Raw genomic sequence first — 20,265 nt, forward strand, 5'->3', positions numbered from 1 at the left:
GTTAGTGGCCAGCTGTTTTGAGCCAGAGTAACCATCTCTGGTCCAATCAGCAGAGTGATAAGAGTATTTGGAGCTCCCTCTTCCAAGGGCTGTGGGCCGGGCAAGTTATAGAGTGGTTGGGTGGCTTATTTAATAATTATTTTATTTTTAATCTGGTGGAGAAGAAAGTGGAAGAGCAATGGAAAGGCATCAGGACCTGCCCAGTAAAGACGCAGCCTGGAGACGTGAAAGATCACGGCTTAATGGAGGCCCCTTGAGAGGCTGAGTAAAGCACACCTTCATCCAAGGGTACTACTTAAGTAACAACGTTTAACTGGTAATGACACGGGCACCAGCCAATCAGAACAGGCCACAGCTGCCAACAGCTGGACTGGCAGAAGTGCCCAACGCCAGGACCACCTTTATTATAAAAGCTCCTTGTGTGTGCATTTTTACTGAAGGATGTGGCCCTGTCATCGGCCTTCTGTGACGCCACCTCCACCACCAAATGAGCTGTTCTATTAACAGGAGGAAGTGTTGGCTCTTTGGGGGTTGGCCAGGGTTGGGTTTCCCCTCCTGCCCGCCAGTGGAGTGGGCAGCACGGTTGTCCCTTCTGGTGGCTGCTTGGGTAGGAGACTTGATCCGCCGGAGGGAGTTTAGAAGCTGCTCTTCCCTTTCCTACTTTCTGGGAATGAGGCTGGTTGCAGATGAGTAAGCACTGAAAACGTGGTTTCTTTAGTTTCTCAGCTGGCGACGCTGTAACCTGGCTGGGGCGTCACCGCCACTCTGCGTGGAGGGATGAGTCATCGGAGTGCCTCTCCCTGGTGGGAGGAGCTGGCCTAACTGAGCAGTGGTGGGTGTGGGAAGAGGAACTGATCCAAAGCATTTCCTGTGTGCCAGACCTGGTGCTATGAAAATTTTTTCAAAACCTTTGCCCACTTTTATCTCCTTATAATTTTTTCAGTTTTATGTATGTTACCTTGTTTCAGTTGCTTATCTTTTCACTTCCACATATTTAAATTTTTATGTAGTTTAATTTATATTAAGGTTCATACATTAAGATTCTGAATTTACATATTTAGCTATGCTTTGTGTCCACTTTGAGATTTTTCCTTACCAACTTAACAGTCAGCAAGTTATTTGTCCACATCTTATGAACATTCGGTTTAAGTTCATTCTTCTGGATTTTTTTGCCCATGGCATGTTAAGCAATACAAATGGCATTCATTTTTTAAACATCCGCATCATGGTACTTTTCTCCTGATACGGCAAAAGTTCTCTATTGTACCTCCTCCCAAACGAAACCTGTCACTAATGTGAAAAACCTGTTGTAATAGGTAACCTTTAACCTTAATCTCCTTGCTTGGGAAACAAGATCTGCTGAGATCCATGGACTTTGTTTTGCACACTGTAGTTTTAGAAATAGCTTTTGGCTTGCAAGTCTTACCCTTGTTTTCCCATGCACTGTGTGTTCACCCTACCCCTACAGATGTTAGCAGTGTGGACACTGAATCACACAGCCCATGGGAGTTTTGCTAAAAATGCTTATTCCTGGTTCCAATCTGAGATTTTGTAATCCTTGAGACTTGGTGCTGGGAACAGGCATTTTAAACAAGTTCCCCTCAGGTGATGAAAACCATTAAAAGCGAAAACCATAGCATGTTACTTAAATAGCAGTCCAATTCTTTCTGCTCTCTGAGCCCCTCACTGCATGTTCATGGAAGGTCCTCTCTTGGTGCCTTCACATGCTGTACCCTCCAGCTGGGTCCCATTCATTCTGCAAATCTGGACTCAAACATCTTCTGAAAAACCCGTCTTAAACCTCACAGTGCTGGCCCAAACCTACATCCAATGACAAAAACTTTAAGCACCTAGTGAAAATATTGGTAGGTTTGAAGTTCTGGAATTGGAAATTGATTTAATACCACCAAGTCTTTAACATAAGACAAGTGTGGGCTTTAAAAATTTTCCACAGTAACCAACTATAGGGAGTCTCTGCCATCACCTAGGGTATTAGCTTTGCCTAAATAGATCCATTCTCTTAATTTGGTTTCTGCTCCAAAGACACACACACTTGTGCATCCAACATGATGGCTGAACATTATCAATTGATTATGGCAGTACTAGTACAAGGCAACTGCAGATGTCTTTCAAATAGTTGGCCTATCGAATTTGCTGTTGCAGTAACTTTCAAGTTCTCAAATACATGGGGGTTGACAGTCATATGTAAAGTAGACTTCAAAGGAGCCAGATGAGGAGCATCTGGTCTGGATGTGCTCGAGCAACAGATCTACTGTGATGGGTTACTGAACACCCTTCTGTCATCCAAGATTACTACCATCTTCCTTAGAGGCCTGTTGTGAGGTTTCTTTATATACCCACCTAGACCCAGAAATATTTTTAGGTCACTAGTCTTTTAAAAGGAGAGCTGGAGTTATTAAGATTGTGACTGCTATAAGATGCACTCAAGATAACAGAAGTATTTTCATTGATGTAATTTCACATTTAGAAAAGGATCCAAATCTAGCCATTTTACAAGTCTCCAGTCTCAGCCACCAACTTTATATTATTTCAATTCCACTACAGTAATTTCCTATGTGGTATGACAAAACATCATAAAGCTATGTAAGATCTGACCTTTCCCTACAGGGACATGTAAAACTATCTCTGAGCACATAGCACCAGTTAGAAAGTTTGTAACATATTGTAGGCTCTCATGCTGTGACTACTATGACACATTTGCATCCAAATAAAGTACCATCCTCCCCTCAAGATGATATAAACCATTTAAATGCTGCTGCTACTGCTGGGAAGTATCCAAACTCCTTGGATATGCATTCAGCCTATTCAAGATTTTTAAACATCTCACCATTGATAGTTCCCAAATTACTTAATCAAGGTTTCTCTCTCAAGTTCAGGTATGGCCACAAATAATCTAAGCTTGCAGACTGAAATTGGCCTTGACTAACTTTAAAATATGCTTTGGGCCATGGCAGAATTGATGACTATGTTGCAGGAAAGACTGGAAGGAAAAAAAAAATTTGAGCCCCTGCAGTTAAACCACTTGACATATATTCTTTTAATCTTATTACCACCCCCACCAAGCATTCCCATGATCTCTATAGCACAAAGTAACAGCTATTTTAAAAAGCCAGGACCATAGGCCAGAGCTGCAGCGAAGTGCACACTTTCACCTGATCACAGTGCTGCTCTACTCAAAGGACAACTCTAAAGTGGATACACATACATATTTAACAATTCCAACATCACACACATAAAACACATCGCTGAATTCTCCAAATTCCTGGAACTACATATTGACAACAGACATAAAGCCTGGATTTGGGACAACTGAAGAAATAAATTACAAAAAATTTATTTTTCAAATCCAAGGCAAAAAAAAAATCCCACGTTGGAATCATCTACTGGGAACTACTAAGTAGAAACATAATACCTAGTATTAATGAAGTATTACCACAATTTATTTCAGAATCAAACTAATTTAGTAGATGACTGATACACATAAATAGGCAAATTGACAAGCTTTAGACTTTACTTACACTTGATTGAGATCCATTTCCTCAGTCTAGCTTAATTCTAAGTTATGGATTATTTCATGTCCTTGGCCCAGGGGTCGAGAAAAATCAATTAAAAAAAAAAGAGCTGTGCGTGAAGATGCATTATGTTGTTGTCCTGAATGCATGAGATCTTTTCTCCTTGAAAAGACCCCAAGGGCGCCATCACACTTTTATTTGAATGTAGTATTTGGGACAATTGTCCCAAAGGGCTGATAGTTCTCAATTAATCTGAGGTCATAATAAAACAAGCAACAAAGCAGTATTTGGGATTTTGGTTTCTCCCCCTTATCATCAAGACTCACTGCCTCCCATCATCAATATTTATTGAGCATTTACAGTGTACTAGGCACAATAGAACATACAAGAAAACATTGTCCCTGCTCTTGAGGAGCTTACATTCTAAAAGAAAAAAATACACCTCTTTTAAAATGGTATTTTTGTTTGGTGTTTTTGCAAGGTACTGAGGAAATAGTCTGTAGGGTGAGCTTTGGGTATAACTTAGCCCCATTACTTAAAGAGAGGAAGAAGAAAGATTTTAAAGGCAGCCAATGACAGACCATTCAGGGTAGGTAGAGTTTTACAGGGAGATAAAACAAAGGAGACATTTGCTGCAGTAAATAGGATGAGGGAAATAGTTTGTGGGAATGCAAGCAAAGGAAGCAGGGTATCTTAGACAGTGAGTGGAGCCAGAAAGATCATGCGGCCTTTTTTCCAAGTACACGGCCACCAAGTAGGAATGGTTGGTGACAGAAGGCTAAAAAAGGTAATCCTGTGTGCAACTGACAAACAGAAAGAATCAAGGATCAAAGCTGAAGGCAGGCTACAAGAGTATCAAGAAATTCTTAAAAACAAAAGTGATTTGGAAGCACGAAACTTAAGTTAATGTTACCCAATGTCATGATGGGCCAAGAACATTGTGGCTTCCGAAGTTAGAAAACGCCATATACTAAAATTTTAAATGGAACACATTACTTTTTTTTTTTTTTTTCCCCAATCAATCCCCGCACTCTGAAAACAAATGAACGAACCTAAAACCGTTTTTTCAGGGGGCTGGGGCTGGGGCTGGGGAGTATGGGACATGGTTGGAACAGTAGTTCTACTAGTAGTATATTGTTATGATAAACTTTGTATTTAAACTTGGTAAAAGCCCATTAGCTGCCAAGAGGGAATAAGGAATAATTTCCAAAAATGTACAATTTCCTTTAGAGAAATTTCAGAACCAAAAGACTAATTTACATGAAAAGCTGTAGAGAAGTAGTTGAAAAGTCCATTCATAAAACTTTTATTCCACTTACATGAACTTAATACACGTGTTCTTAACAATTATGCTTAGATTGTTCATGAAAATTTCATAAGACATTAAACAAAGCTAGCCATCATCTCAAGTTATTTCCCTGTTAACTATTTTTACAGCACATGCATGTTAGGCAAGTATCAAAAAAAAAAAAAAAAAAAAAAAAATCACAAAAGCAAAAAAAAAAATCTAAAAAAAGTTAAATACATGGGTTTTTTCTTTTACTGCTGTGCTTGATATACATGAAGTGATGGACATCAAGCAATTCATTTTACTGCATCTTCTCTTGTACATTTGTTCTTAGGTTGCCTAAAACATTTAAATACAAATAAAATGAGTGTAGCAAAAATAATGAAAGCAAACAGCAGGTAACTTTACAAATAATGGAATGTGAACCGTTTCTGCCCTTATCCAGAGTAAATTGGGTCACAACTAAAGGAACACTTCTGCAGCTGTAGTTAAAGGTGTGTGCTGAGACTGAGTATTCCATAGATACACACAGGGTTCCACACGTGCTATCCATGGGCTACCCATTTCCACTACAGCCCTCTAAGTGCTCCAAAACTTAAAGTACCCACAACACCTCCCTGTGACTGGAATCAATTATCCCTTCTATTCCCCACCAGGACAAACCAATATGTAGGCAGTTTTCTTTGCTTAGACATGGAAGCAATTTTAACACTGGCCCCTGTGAAGCCACAATGTACCAAAAGTACTATGCCAAACATTTATAACTTGTATAAAAATTCCACATCCCCATATTGGCCACCTCAAGATGAAAACATAACTCCCTAAATGTTAACTGGCTCTACTCCCCTAATATTAAACATAAAAACCACATGGGAAATATAGAAATTCAAATAGAAGTAACATAAACCTGTCATAAATCGTAAACAAAAAACTATTTGTGGGACAGCATGGATGACAAATGGTCTACTGTGTCAATTTTAGAATGAGGCAGACAACAGTTTGAAGGCCGGTTAATTCTCTCCTCCTTCTCCTGCTTCAGCTTCATCTCCTTGGGTATCCGATGTCCACAACTGATAACAGAAGGAAAGATTTTTAGCATGTTTCAGAGTTTGGGGAAAACCCCCCCACAAACCTTAACTATGCCAAGGCACCAGAATGTGATCATGGCTTTCTTTAAAAAAAAGGAAGCAGCACCAAAGATAATGTCAAGATAAAAACACTTATTTTCTCCCTTATCATTTTATGAACATGGTAAGTACATAGCAGATGTCTTCAAATAAAGTCAAATATAGGAAACTCATGGTTATTCATAGAAAGTAAAGAGAAATAAGAAAGCATAGAAATGCTAAGTATCAATAGTTACCAGAATATTAGATTGTCCTGATAGCTCCAATGACAGATGGATGCATGAGTTTAGTGCAACTAAACCAGAATCATCTAATCTGGCCTATGCTCAAGGCGCTCAGGTTCACTACTTTCCCCTCATAGAACTACTCCAAAAAGAATCCCACAATTCACGAAATTCAAGAGCCAGGATACTGAACTAAAAATATAAATTTAGCTTTTCTAATAACTGAATTATCCCTGTGGTAGAATTATGGATTCTATTTTTTTATTTTATTAGTATTACAGTTTTTCAGCAGGTTAAAAAATTATTTCAGCTGCTTGAAATATTAACATTTTTTCCAAGTCTTACCATTGTATAATTTGAGATTATAGAAAAAATCTTAATATTTTTTATTTCCCAAATCGCCCATTAGTTTTATTTATTTACCAAATATATCTCTGGGTCTGGAAAGGAGATTTCTTTCAAAGTCAAACAGCTAATTGATTTCTGGAAGCCTATGTACTCCCATTAAACAGGGAGTTTTATAAGACAAAATGAGATTGTTTTCTAACATCTTTTTCTAGTTCTAACCTTCAAGGATTATCGAAATTTACATAAACATGAAAAAATGTGGTACAAGATGTTCTTCCTAGGCTTATTGCTGACAATATCTGCGCAACCAGAGCCCAACTCAAGGATTAGGGAGTTTGGGAAAAGATTTACTTGCCAGATAACTGATCCAATCAACCTATAATAAGAGATGATACTATCAAGGCCCACAGAAGTAATACAGTAAATAGTGACAGAATCAGAACCTTACATTTTCTTCTCTTATTTGTTGCAAAATACTCTTCATGCTATATTGTTATCAAAATTCAGCTGAAAGTATTTCAGATCTGGCCCTCTCAGAAAGTGATGACAAGCCCTGGCCAGTGTGGCTCAGTTGGTTGGAGCATCGTCTGTGCACCGAAGGGTGGCGGGTTTGATTCCCAGTCAGGGCACATGCCCAGGTTGCAAGTTCAATCCCCGGTCAAGGTGTGTGGGAGAGGCAACCAATTGATGTTTCTCTCTCTCTCTCTCTCTCAAAAAAAAAAAAAAAAAAAAAAAAGGGAGGAGGAGACAAAAGGGATGACAATACAGCACAGTAACTAGGTTTCAGGTTCTACCTTTCAGAATGACAAGTTCTCATCACTTCAAACAGGAAAAATATATATTACAATCAGCTAGCAAATTCAAGTGCTTCTTTCATTTGATATAAAAAGATTCATTCTGTAAGAATCCATGGCTTATTCTCGATTAGAGTAAAAATCTCACAAATCAGTAGGGAGCCCCCTACTTACACTTTCTAAAATAATTATAAGTATTTAGTAATAATAAACAAGTACCTGACACTGCTTAAAAAACTCTTTGGGGAGAAATTCAACACTAGAATGAAGAACTGGTTTGGGAAATTGGCAGTGGACTAGAATAAAGCTGGAAGAAGTGAAATGTATAAAATGATTTAGTCCCCAAAAGAAAGGCCCTAAGGCAACGAAAAACAGTAGCATTAGTCTATAATCTTCGTTCCTAGCTCTTTACCTGGCACACAGCAGATACTTGATAATTTTTTCACCTAACTTCAAATTTAGTATTTATGACGGAGAAAAATAGGAAAATCTATAGGACCAAAGAGACATATCAAAAAATTTCAATGTGTAGACTTTATTTGGATCCCAATTAAAAAAAAAACAACAAAAACGCACTGCTCAGAATGGAATGGAAAATAAAGTGGCCTATGTGTTTAAAAGCAGAAAACCATGGGTTACAAATGTTTTAACAAGATACGTAATGAAATTGAACATTTAAGTTCTTGGTCTAATATTTTGGTTTCTACAAGGTGGTTTTTCTTTGGTTTTAACAGCAGACAGAATCTTGTATTTAATTAAAAAGAAAAAAAGGCCAGAAACCTATAAAACAACATAATCTCTTCCACATTAACCATTAATTATGTACTTACTGTCAAGTTGTCTCTCAGTAATTGCATTATTAGCGTACTGTCTTTGTATGACTCTTCACTTAATGTATCAAGTTCAGCAATGGCTTCATCAAAAGCCTATGATTTAAAAAAGTACATTTCAGTACTCAAATAATAAGAATCACTATATTTCCATATAACAGAACAGGTAAAATACATACTGTCTTTGCAAGAGAGCAGGCTTTCTCTGGGGAGTTCAGAATCTCATAATAGAACACAGAGAAGTTAAGGGCCAGACCCAATCTGATAGGATGTGTTGGTTGCATTTCCTTTTTGCTGATTTCAAAAGCTTCTTGGTATGCTTGTTGTGACTGGTCCACAATCCCTGGATAATAAAACACATCAAAATGTACTGATAAAACTTGTACTTCACCTTCACCCAAGCCAAACCTTAATATCCAACGATATCCTATGACTCTAATCACCTCAGTATCATTATATTTCATTTGTTTGCAATGCTCTACAGTTATGCTATGATCACTATTTCTTAAAACAATGAGGAAACATTCCTGTGCACAAAATTGGCTTTTCAGCAAGCAGTAATTTTAGAATACCAGTATTAGGCAGTAGATACATATTCTCAGGACTAAAAAGAGAGAAAAAGTGCATTACTGTTCTTCATTTAGTTACCTAAGCGATTAAAAAAACAAACAAACAAAAAGCTTACCCTTTAGAAAGAGACCACTTCCACAATGTTATTTTATACAATGTTCAAAAATCAGGCTGAAAAATACAGCATACCTTTCTTGTCATCCCCAGCAGCAACTTCAGCCAAGTAACGGTAGTAGTCTCCTTTCATTTTCAAATAGAAGACTTTGCTCTCTGCTTGTGAAGCATTGGGGATCAAGAACTTTTCCAAGAGAGACTTGGGAAGAAAAGAAAGTCATAATAAGAATAAAACATTTACAAAACTGAAAGAATCTGCATTTCTTAAGAGCATACTATAGCCTAAATTATAGTTTTAACACAGTCATTGCCAATAATACAATTGTTGAATGCAGTAGGCTCATGAATTTGTTGCTTAAAAGAATGCTTTAGACAGTAATACTTGAAATTTGAAGTTAGCGTTCAGTTTATTATTTGGTTTATACATTTGAATATCACCCTTCCCCCCTCTCCCACAGTGCTATTATTTACATGCCGAGAGAGACTGCATGTTTCAATGATAATCCATATTTTCGTAACAGCTAGCATATTTCCATTTTCAAGGCAGTCATGATATTAGAATGAAAAAAACATAAGAGATGAATCTTTTGGGACTCTGGAGGAATTATGACTTAAGCAGAAAACAATGTAATAGAAACTACCAGGGTCTATGACAGAGGAAAGAGAACAAAATTAACTTCATTTGTAAGAACACAATTCAAGTAATACCTCACAACAGGTAAAGACGCTCAAAGTAAAAGTTTTATTTTTTTCCTAACTAAATTAAGACAGTGGTAGAATTATGAAAATAGCAGTTCTCATGAGTAAACCTTTAATTTCATTAAGTGACTTTTAGCTAATAAGATACATGTTTACAGATCACTCTAAACAGATAAAACTTTCTCCTATATAATTCTGTTTATAACAATCTAAACTAATTTTAATCTTAACATGCTAATAATTATATCCTACAACTGATTTAAAGCAAAAAATGAAATCATGCCCTGCCAGTGTGGCTCAGTGGATGAGCATCGACCTATGAACCAGGTGGTCACGGTTCGATTCCAGGTCAGGGCACATGCCTGGGTTGCGGGCTCGATCCCAAGAGGGCATAAGGGAGGCAGCAGATTGATGTTTCACTCTCACATCAATGTTCTCTCTCTAAAAACAAATTTTAAAAAAATCTTAAAAAAAGATAAATACAGTTCTTTGTATGTCAATTATACTCAATAAAGCTGTTAAAAATAAAAGAAGTTGAGAAAGGGTAAAATCTTCTGATTACATAAAGCTAAGAATCATTAAAGATTTAAAAAAAGCAAGAAAGACTGGATTAAAGATTAAATTAAAAGGGACCAACACATTGGTTCAGAAAGCTAATTATGAAAGAACAGAACTGTGGCAGATTGTCTCCAAAGAGAGCCTCTACCAATTCCCCTGTCAACCTGGTTCACGTATGCCACTCTTCCTCCTGTCAAGGGGTAGAATTTATTTTCTTTCCCCAGAGTCTGGGCTTACTATGTTGACTTGCTCAGACCAACAGAATGTGGTAGAAGTGACTGCTGTTCCAGTTCTGGGCCTAACCCTTAAGAGGACTGGCAACTTCTCCTTTTGTTCTCTTGGAGCCCTGAGCCAGCATTCAAAAAGTCAAACTACCCTGCTGGAGAGAAAGGCCACGTCAGCTCTGGTCATGGTAGATGTTAAATGAAGCCACCTGGTTATTTCAGCCCCAGCTGAATGCAGAGCAGTAAGTGACCTCAGCCAATACTATGTGAAGAACTGGACAAGAGTCTAGTCAAGCCATACAATCACAGAATAAATCATTGTTTTAAGTCACTAAATTTTGATTGGTTTGTTATGCAACAGACAAATGAAGAAAATAATCATAACATTAACTCAATAATAAACGTAACATTTCAATTAAGCATTTTATATGGATTTTGACCCTTCCATAACTTTACCTATGAGGTACAAACTACAATGATCCCCATCTTACAAAATACAATGTAATGTAATGTAATGTGTTTAAGACCACAGCTAACTTGTGAAGACACAACTCCAACTAGGCAATCTGACCTGTACTGCCGCTGCTACGTTTCCTCTGCTTCAACAGGGTGATATGCCTACTAAAAAGATGTGGTTCCAAAATACTAATAAAATTAGAAAGGAAGGGAAATGTTTCAGTTCTAGACTTGGCTAACGAGACCAAATCTAGAGTACATTGTTTTTGGTTTGTTTTTTAATGTACCAAGACAGACCTTTTTACACTGGAGAGTTTCCAAGGAAAGCAATCAGTGATGAGGAAACTAAAAACTGTCATGAAGGCAGGAAGACGATGATATGAATGGCTCCAGGAGACAAGACTAGTTAAGTTTAATAAGAGGCAGATATCTAGTTGATATGAGAAAAATTATATGACTGGTCCAAGCTTAGACTAGGCCACCCAGTCAGATACTGAGTTCCACTCTTTTTATACAGATTTTAAGGAGAAATGAGAGAATCACTTTCACTTGGATATTTTATAGAGAAAGTTCACAAATCAGATGGTCTCATTAAACTCAAGCTCAATTTTTCAGATTTGGAAGCCAGAGAAGAGACCAGTATAGGGAAAAGACCCAGATGGAAAGAATAAGAACAAAGAGGAAAAAGGAAACCACTTATCAGAGAAAGCAGCAGTGACAAGAAAAAACTGGAAGCAAGCAAAATAGAAAATGAAAGGGAGAAAGGACTACTAGCTGATTTTAAAACATACAAAAACTTGAGAGAATAATCCTAGTAAGCACACAATACAACTTCCTAAATTTCATTCATCTACAGTAGTACAATGAAAGTAATGACGACTCTGACACATTGTAAGAATCTGAATTTAAAAGGTTCACGTAGCATTATATGACAAGTGGAAGGGGCCTGTCACAACTTCAACAAAGGTTAGGCTTACTACTGATGTCCCTTTCACTTGTAAAAGTGTTCAAATAACACAGGACATTAACTTTCTAAACCAAATGTAATTTATAATAGAAAAGGTTTCAGGTCAAAACACAAAATTTGTGATTATCTTACACTCAAGCACTAAACTGAAGCCAACGATGTTAATCAGTATGAATCTTGCTTAAATGTAATTTGATTTAGAAATTGAGTGTTTCTTCAACCATTAAAAAAATCTGTTTTTGAATACAGCCTCTGTCTTTTAAAGATATCATGGTCAATATTTTTTAAATACCTAAGATTAATTTGCTGAATTAGAGTTGATTCATTTTCTGACTTTATACAGTACGCAAGATGCCACTAGAAGCCTATATCCATCCAATACCTCTCTGTAGATGGTTTATAATCCAGAGCTAAATAACATGATTCTAAAGACAGGGACTGAATCTTAATCAACAGGTAAAAATCAGGTTATCTAGTTCTGACTGCCTTTCATGGGGTAGGGCTCAACCTGCCCCCACTAATAGGAAATTAAATAAACATTCAATCCTGATTGTGGACAAATTATTTCTAATGAAAGGTTTATAAACTGACAATCCACCTCTATTCTAGTGATATATCTCCTTTTCACTGGTCCTTTAGTATGATTATAGCCTAAAATAGGAAGCATAAAACATCAAATCTTTAGGTAATAATTAGACTAGAAACTGCACGAAATACCAAACTGTCTGAACTGGTGGCACTTCTTGGAGCAAAAGCTTGGTGTAAGAGAAACAATATAAATTCTAAAATTAGACAGACTGAATTCCTCTCATCGCCTTAATTTTCTCATGTATAAAATGATTAAAATGAAAATTTACTTCAAAAGGGTGCTGTGAAGTCTAAATTAAGAATATGAACAAGAAAGCACCAATCATACCTCCTGACACTCAGACTTAAGAAACTACTTAAAGCACATCTATTCAGAAACAGTAGTCAAGGAGCAGGCTAGGTACATCCCAATATGATTTCAGAATCCTTGGATAAGACTCCAGTGTCTATGTAATAACTCTGAGGAAGGAGGCTAAGGCAGAGTAAATTTGTTTTCAAGTCAGGAGCCCTGGATTGTGGAACTACTACCACCAAGAGAAGCGATAGAGGATTAAAAAATAAAATAGTCCAGCCTGTGTGGCTCAGTGTTTGAGCAACCCATGAACCAGGTGGTCACGGGTGGTTTGATTCCTGGTCAGGGCACATGCCCGGGTCTCGGGCAGGATCCCCAGTAGGGGGTGTGCAGGAGGGAGTCAACCGATGATTCTCTCTCATCACTGATGTTTCTCTCTCTCTCCCTCTCTCTCTGAAATCAATAAAAACATATTAAACAAATAAAATGAAATAAAATTCAAGGTCACTTTTCCTTTCCTTTCTTAAATGGGAAATCAGATAATTTATAGACTAAGGGTCCTTGGACTAAACTAAAAAAAAAAAAGTACTCATTATAAAGTGTTCATACAGATGCTCCCTGACATAATGGGGTTACATCCTAATAAACACACCATAAGCTGAAAAACAGATAAGTTGAATATGCATTTAATACATTTAACCTACCGAACATCACAGCCTGGCCTACGTTACATGTGCTCAGAACACAATATCCAAAAAAGGTTCACCCTTTGTGTTTGTGTGCCTGACTGGGAGCTGTGGTTTACTACCACTGCCCAGCATTATTACAGGGCATTGCACATCACTAGCTTAGGAAAAGATCAAAATTCAAAATTTGAAGTATGGTTTCTACTGAATGCATATCACTTTTACACCATCATAAAGTCAAAAAGTCATTAACTAGAACCACTGTTGAGTCACAGACTGTCCATGTATTTATTTAAAGAATGGATGCTTACCACTATGTAGTCAAATAAATCACTGGGCTGTATGCTGTCATTTGGGCTTGGAAATTAGAATATACATAAAGACAACTAAGGAAAAATATATTTCAAAGGAAAATTATAAGTTATACAGCTGGGATATCTAATGTCCTACCTAAATGGTTAAGTAACAAGAATATATCATGTGTCTCCTAATATGATGCACCAAGGAGGGCATGATATCACTTCCAGGAATTCTTCCCCAAAATGCACAATCTGAACTTAATCATAAAATCACCAAATACAAATTGAGGGACATTTTACAAAATACCTGGCCAGTACTGTTTAAAAAAGTGTCAAAATCATGAAAGGCAAAGACTGAAAAACTGATCAAGAATAAAAGAGTAAGGAGATATGATGATGAAATGCAAAGTGTGATCCAGGAATGAATTATGATTAAAGTGGTATAATTTATGAATAAACTCCATAGGTTATATAGCTAATTTTATAAATTATTTCAAAATGAAAAGTAGTGTTAAATTTAATTTCCACAAAGATAAATATACATAAAATGTCATTAGCGATAGTAAATAGCCACTAATGAGGCATTTATGCACTGTAATTTGAAAATACAGCTGAGGTAACAGTCTCCTTTAACTTGACCTCACCAAATATATGAGTGGGAAAGACCAAAGCCTCCATAACCCATTCCTGTTTTAGATTGTACTATCATGGCCCATCTTCCATAAACACAACAGATAAAGAGAAAGGTTAGAAAACAGATCTTCTGCTTTCATACAAATCATGCATAAAAATGCCGGTGGTTAAAAGGGAAAAAGTGGCAAGAAACAAAAGGGCCCTCAAATGTAATTCTTGTTATTTTCATTCAAGTATAGAGCCCTAAAATATAGTCTAAACCTGCAGTCATCCCTTTTAATTAAAGTCCAGTTATTCTGACAACCCCCCAACCCATCACTCCTAAAACCCATACATCACAGAGTAAATATCATGTTCCAATACTATGTAAGGGACAGAAACTATTAATGCTTACAGCATGACTTACTGAAAGTCACTGAATCTGAGCTTCAGTTTCCTGATCTGTACAAATGAAAAAGCTAGGCTGGATGCTCCTTCAAGCTTAAAATGCAGTGATTCTATAAAGTGCAACTCTCTATTTTATTATTCAAGAAACTAAAATTGCCCCATGTATGCCATTTTTAATAACACTCCAAACAGGAAATTTAATTCCAATTCTACAGCACAATTTCTAGTCTTGTACAATTACTCCCTTGTGCACAAAGAGAAATTTCCCGAAACTTTCACTTTATTCTGTAAAGCCACTGGGCCTTTTATCTTTCCTAGATTTCTTAAAATTCTAAAACAAATGCAGCCTAGTATTTTTGTTGCAATAAGGGCCTATCAATTTGGAAATTAGTCTCTTACTCCCCCTTGTGGCTGGAATGGCATGATTTCTTTCAATTGTAACCATCCTTTGCTTCCAACCAATTAAAAGGCTCCATCAAAATAGCTGAAACTCAGGTGATGTAAGGAACTAATTTAGTAGGTATTAGCAAACATTTTGAATTCACACTCACCTTCTTGTGTAATGTTGGCCTAAGAAAGTAAAATTATAAGTGTTCTATGAATGATAAGATCATACAGATATGAAGGAACAGCACTACTTAACTTCATAGATGGAATCATAGAAGACTGACCACTGATAGATGGCAGATCTTCACCATTTAAGTTTAAAAAAAAAAAAATCAACAAGAAATTTGATAAAGCCAAGACAAAATATTATCCCTCATGTTTAGGGACTTTGTTAAAGCCAACCTAAAATTTCTATAATTCCCGTTTAAAGCTAGAGTACTTGCTCCTTGGTTTTTGCCCTAAATGAAACAATTGATCTGCACAAAACTTAATGCTGAAAGAAAGCCTGGAATGTTCTAAAATGTTTTGTTTCTTGAAAAATTAATTGGGTGAAAGGGCTAACTCTAAGTAGGACTAAAAACTGCTAAATTAAATCAGGTTCAGAGAATTGCTTGCCTCTGGATACTTAATGCTAGAAAATGATCCCAGGAAAATCAATGTTTTACCTCACATTCAAAATGTCACTTCTAAAGATTAAAAGAAAAATGGTGGAAAGTACCAAAAAGAGCATTAGGTTGTAACTGTTAAAACTGTTCTGACACTTACTTGTTCTGAGTATACTATAGCCTGCATATGTAATACTGTCCTCAATCGTCAATTTTAAAAGTAGGATGGTTTTGGAGAGGATTTTCACCAAGTGTCTGGGATGAATGTGGTCCAGAGACATTCCTCCTACACCTCAGGCAAAAAATTATGAGCTGACAGTTCATGAGTCTTGGATCAACAAGAGAAATAGGTCTTTCTCAGAAAAACATTTGTAATCACTGAGATGAGAAACATTCAACTCATATGGGTTCCCCTTGGTAATACTGCTAATTTAAAAAACTCCTAGATCCCAAAACTTGTTTGCAAGATGGGAATTAACCTTCACTAAAAAATGTTTCTAACTTTTCTAATGATGTCCAAGTCATTTAACAATTCAAGTAAATAACATTCCAATACAACAAAAATTGAGCACACCTTGCGAATTAAATGCAATAGAATCTTGCCTAGATTTTCACACACATATCCAGGTCAATCCACTGGACAAAGTCTTATTTTGGCCTATTTAATGCTATACATGAACATTTGAGTGACTGTACTTAGGTTATTACCTTGCCGCTTTGCCATCCTACCCAGGCTAATACCACTGTAAGTATATTTTTATTTGGGGGAGAAAGGAAGAAGGCTAACAACAAATTCTGTCAAAAGAAACTTAAATGCTTATATGTGGAAAACTTTTAGTAATTTATTCCAATGTAAACAAACATTGCCTATGCCATCCAAGAACCTACTGATAAGTCAGCTATACTCAGCATGTTTTGCTGCCTCCAAAATCCACACTATGCAAAAGAATGTCAAAAGAATGAAATTAGCGAACTTTGCCAAGATATGACTATTTTATACCACGTTACTGCTTATGTCACATTATACCTTAACACAAAATGCAAAACTAAATCAACAAATGACAACTGCTACTGCATAGCAACTTTCACAAAGGTATCCAGCTGTTCATCATTACAAGGAATTACTCACTAAAGAAAGAAATGGAGAATGACCAATGCACAGAAATGTACCTAGTACAATGAACTACTGAGATATAGTGGCTAAACACACTATTCTTCCCAAACCTAATTCAAATTTGGGCCATCTAAAAAATATTAAGCATTAAATATTTCTTCAGTGTACTGTACAAATTAAGTATCACAAATGTTAATGGTCCTGTTTTCAAGGAGAATGAAGGAAAATAAGTTCTAAATTGGAGTAATAAAGCAGAAACCCTCCTCAGGCCATAAAGATGGGAATTAGCAATGGCCTGTTTATCAGGGACAGTGAGAACACCAAACTAGAGCCAAAGGCTTTGTGTTTGGGGATTTGGGGAAAGACTGAGCAGATGGGAAAATTACTGTCTATAAAGATAAAAGAGCTAGCTGTATGCAGCATAGAGCTGGGAACAGAAAACAAAGGTAGCAAGTCTGAATGAATGAGCCCCAGAAGCAGTAAAAGATTTGTAATGTAGCTTTTGTGCAATAAATTAGATCACGTTTATCCTTACAATAATCACTTTCTTGCCAATGTGCTTTTGAGTGGGAGAGTAAGGGATAGAACTACTACTACAATGGGAAAGGCAAATAATCCTGGTACTACCCATGGGAGTCTATCATATAAATGAGTTACCAACATGAATGTAAAAGTTGAAAAACAATGACCTAGTCAACACAGCAATGACAACTTGCAATCAGAAAATGAGGTCTAAGATGTCATTTTAATTAAGTCTAGAAAACATGCTAAAATTGGGTAGTTAGAAAGGACAGGAATTTTCAAGAGAAAGATGAAATGAACCCTGGCTCTCAGCATATTGAAATTGACAGCAACTCTAAATCCCATAAAAAGCAGCATTTACTCTCAATGTAAAACCATCATAATGGGAACCAAGATGAAACCACAAGAGGAATCTCAGGAATTCTAGGAAAAAAACATTCTAAGGCATATTAGAATTTTAATGGACACCTTTTTTAACTCAGTGATCAGAAAACACATTCTTACTTTTAAAAAATTTACTTCACACACACACATTCTCTCTCTCCAATATTAAATGTGCCAAAGACTACCTATTTTGAAATAAAAAAGTGTGTGATCGAATTTCTCTCAGTAGTCCAATAACATTGAATTCCATATTATAAAGGCAGAACTACCTCCTATAGTGGGTCCCCCTTTATGTGCTAGGACCACTTACCAGATTTGAAAGGCTTTTTACATGAAGCAATGTTTTGTCCATCTAATGTTCTGATACCATGATCTAGAATATAGTAACTTTTACAAAACCTTCACTTAATTTGTTAGAATAACGAAATTTCATTTGAGAGCCTGGCTTACACTAGGTTCTTCATTCCTAGGTAAACACTAATGATGCCCATTACTTGGGCTAAATGCTTGAGGACAGATTTTCTGGCCACTCTCTGTAATCACCTTCAGTTTCTATCAGCAGTTTACATCCTTATTTAAGTCTGATGACTTATTTCCAAAATTATGCCACGATACTGGCTATAACAACTTAAAATGCTGTTACTTAAATGTTATGAAATAAAAGTATGAAAAGGTGTATTCCTATGAAAACTAAGTTGAATGCTTTAAAATGACTACTTTTTAAAAGAGAATCACACACACAAATCACTTGGGTTGAAAGAACTAAAGGATTAGAATAAACTACACATTTCTAGAAGGATTCTGAACTGACTGCTTATCAAGCACTTAAATTCTCACTCTACTATGAAAACTCAAATGACCTTTTATAGTATTTTATAAAATATGCACTTATGGCGTGGTTTAGCAAATTACTTCCAAACTGTGGCTATATATATGTATTCCAAGAAAAAGTCTTTAAGAATGGGCTTACAATTTCTTCCTTTTTGGATAGATTAAGAGTTGAATCATTTCACCTGGCTGGGCGTGGCTCAGCGGTTGAGCATCGACCTAGGATCCAGGCGATCGGGGTTTGATTCCAGGTCAGGGCAAATGCCTGGATGGGCTCGATCCCCAGTCGGGGGCATGCAGGAGGCAGCCGATCAATGACCCTCCCATCATTGATGTTCCTCTCTCTCCCCCTCTCCTTTCCTCTCTCTGAAATCAATAAAGATATATTTAAAAAAAAAAAAGTTGAATCATTTCAAAAGTGTGCATGTTCTTTATATGCTTAAGCCATTAGTCAAGTTTTTCACTCTGATTCCAATTTCTAATCCTTTAAACACTTCCTCTTAGTTCACTTTTAACTATCTTCACTCACAGCCCATCTAATCACCAAACATCTCCAGGTCATCTGTAACTCTTACTAGAGCAGTCAGGAAGAACCCCATTCTTATCTAAGTATTGTTATACTGAAAAAAGGGTAAATAACCTGTTGCTCTTGATCAACTTGTTCTTCTTCCCCTTCCCACCAATAGCAAATATCTACCTTTCTATTCTCATTCCTGTATGAAATTTTTCATTTCTACTTCATATACCTCAGACTTCTCAACTGTACAAAACACCTCAACAGTGGAATACTTAATACTTACTGTGAAAACTCTTTAGTCATAAAGATGAGTCTAACACTACAGAATTCTGAGAAGCCCTTACACTCCAATAAATGATCTGCCTAGTGATTTTCAGCTTACAACTCTATATAGCAGTTTTTAAGGTCCAAGACACATATTAATATATTCGGACTAGGAAGGACACAAAAGCTGCCTGGTTCCCTAGCTTGCTCCTGCTTAATGGCAGTTCTGTGGGCTGGAGGTAAAAATGAGTGTCCAGCATCCATACCTTAAAACTGCCCTGGGCAAATTAAAATGCAGAGAAGCGTAATAAAATTGAACTTAGTTAACAGAATCACTATTGCCAAATGTTACAAATGTCAGACTCACTATTTTATTGCTTTACCTCCTAGAAGGAGAGGAAGTCATTCTTTGCCTTATACCAATGCTTTTCATTTTTAAATGAAACTGTGAAAATTTGTTGGCAAGTAATGAACCCTCTGCCCCCTCCCAAAAGTTCTTAAGGCTTCATGGATCTTTTAAATCCCATTCTTGGATTCTGAGTTAAGAGACCCCTGTACTACTATAGGCAGGTTTGTACTGATATCATTGCTTTTAAACAGAACCCAAAACCTGAGATAAACAGGGCACAGAATGTAGTCAAGGGCTTTACCTGACTTTTATTCTCCACAACAACCCTACGGGGGTTAGATATTACCTCCATTTAATTAAGCTCAGTTCTCTCAGAGGACAGCGATTTCCTTAGGCCAAGAAGCTATTAAATTGTAAAAAGTTGGTCTGACTCAAAATTTGAAGCTCTTTTTACACCACTAAATTCTTCCTTGTGAATTAGGTTTTCTAGTAAGTATTTCCTCATTTTGTTTTTCATCTCATCACTGTCGAGACAAAACTATCTAATTTTTGGCTACTTATTGTTTACTTATGCAGAAGAGCTGTTAGGGATCACTAGGGTTAAGTGCTTCCCCTACTACCAAGATAGCTTTATGGTCTATGATCTGGCAGGAAAGGCAGATTGCATTAGTTCACATA

General features: G+C 36.6%; 1 protein-coding gene across 6 annotated transcripts in view; it reads right to left on the reverse strand.

Moving 5' to 3' along the window:
* Positions 1-3,863: 3,863 nt before the first annotated feature.
* YWHAZ (tyrosine 3-monooxygenase/tryptophan 5-monooxygenase activation protein zeta) overlaps positions 3,864-20,265 on the reverse strand; it is a 28,318-nt gene continuing 11,916 nt past the window's right edge. For all 6 annotated transcript variants that reach the window (XM_081116243.1, XM_081116240.1, XM_081116244.1 and 3 more), the window contains 4 exons: positions 8,904-9,027; positions 8,324-8,487; positions 8,145-8,240; positions 3,864-5,891 (listed from right to left, as the gene is read on the reverse strand). In XM_081116243.1, coding sequence (XP_080972369.1) covers positions 5,832-5,891; positions 8,145-8,240; positions 8,324-8,487; positions 8,904-9,027 — 444 coding nt within the window. In that variant the 3' untranslated portion in view covers positions 3,864-5,831. The remainder of the gene's footprint in view (positions 5,892-8,144; positions 8,241-8,323; positions 8,488-8,903; positions 9,028-20,265) is intronic.

The sequence above is a fragment of the Miniopterus schreibersii genome, assembly GCF_964146895.1.
Source record: "Miniopterus schreibersii genome assembly, chromosome: 17".
Lineage (NCBI taxonomy): Eukaryota > Metazoa > Chordata > Mammalia > Chiroptera > Miniopteridae > Miniopterus > Miniopterus schreibersii.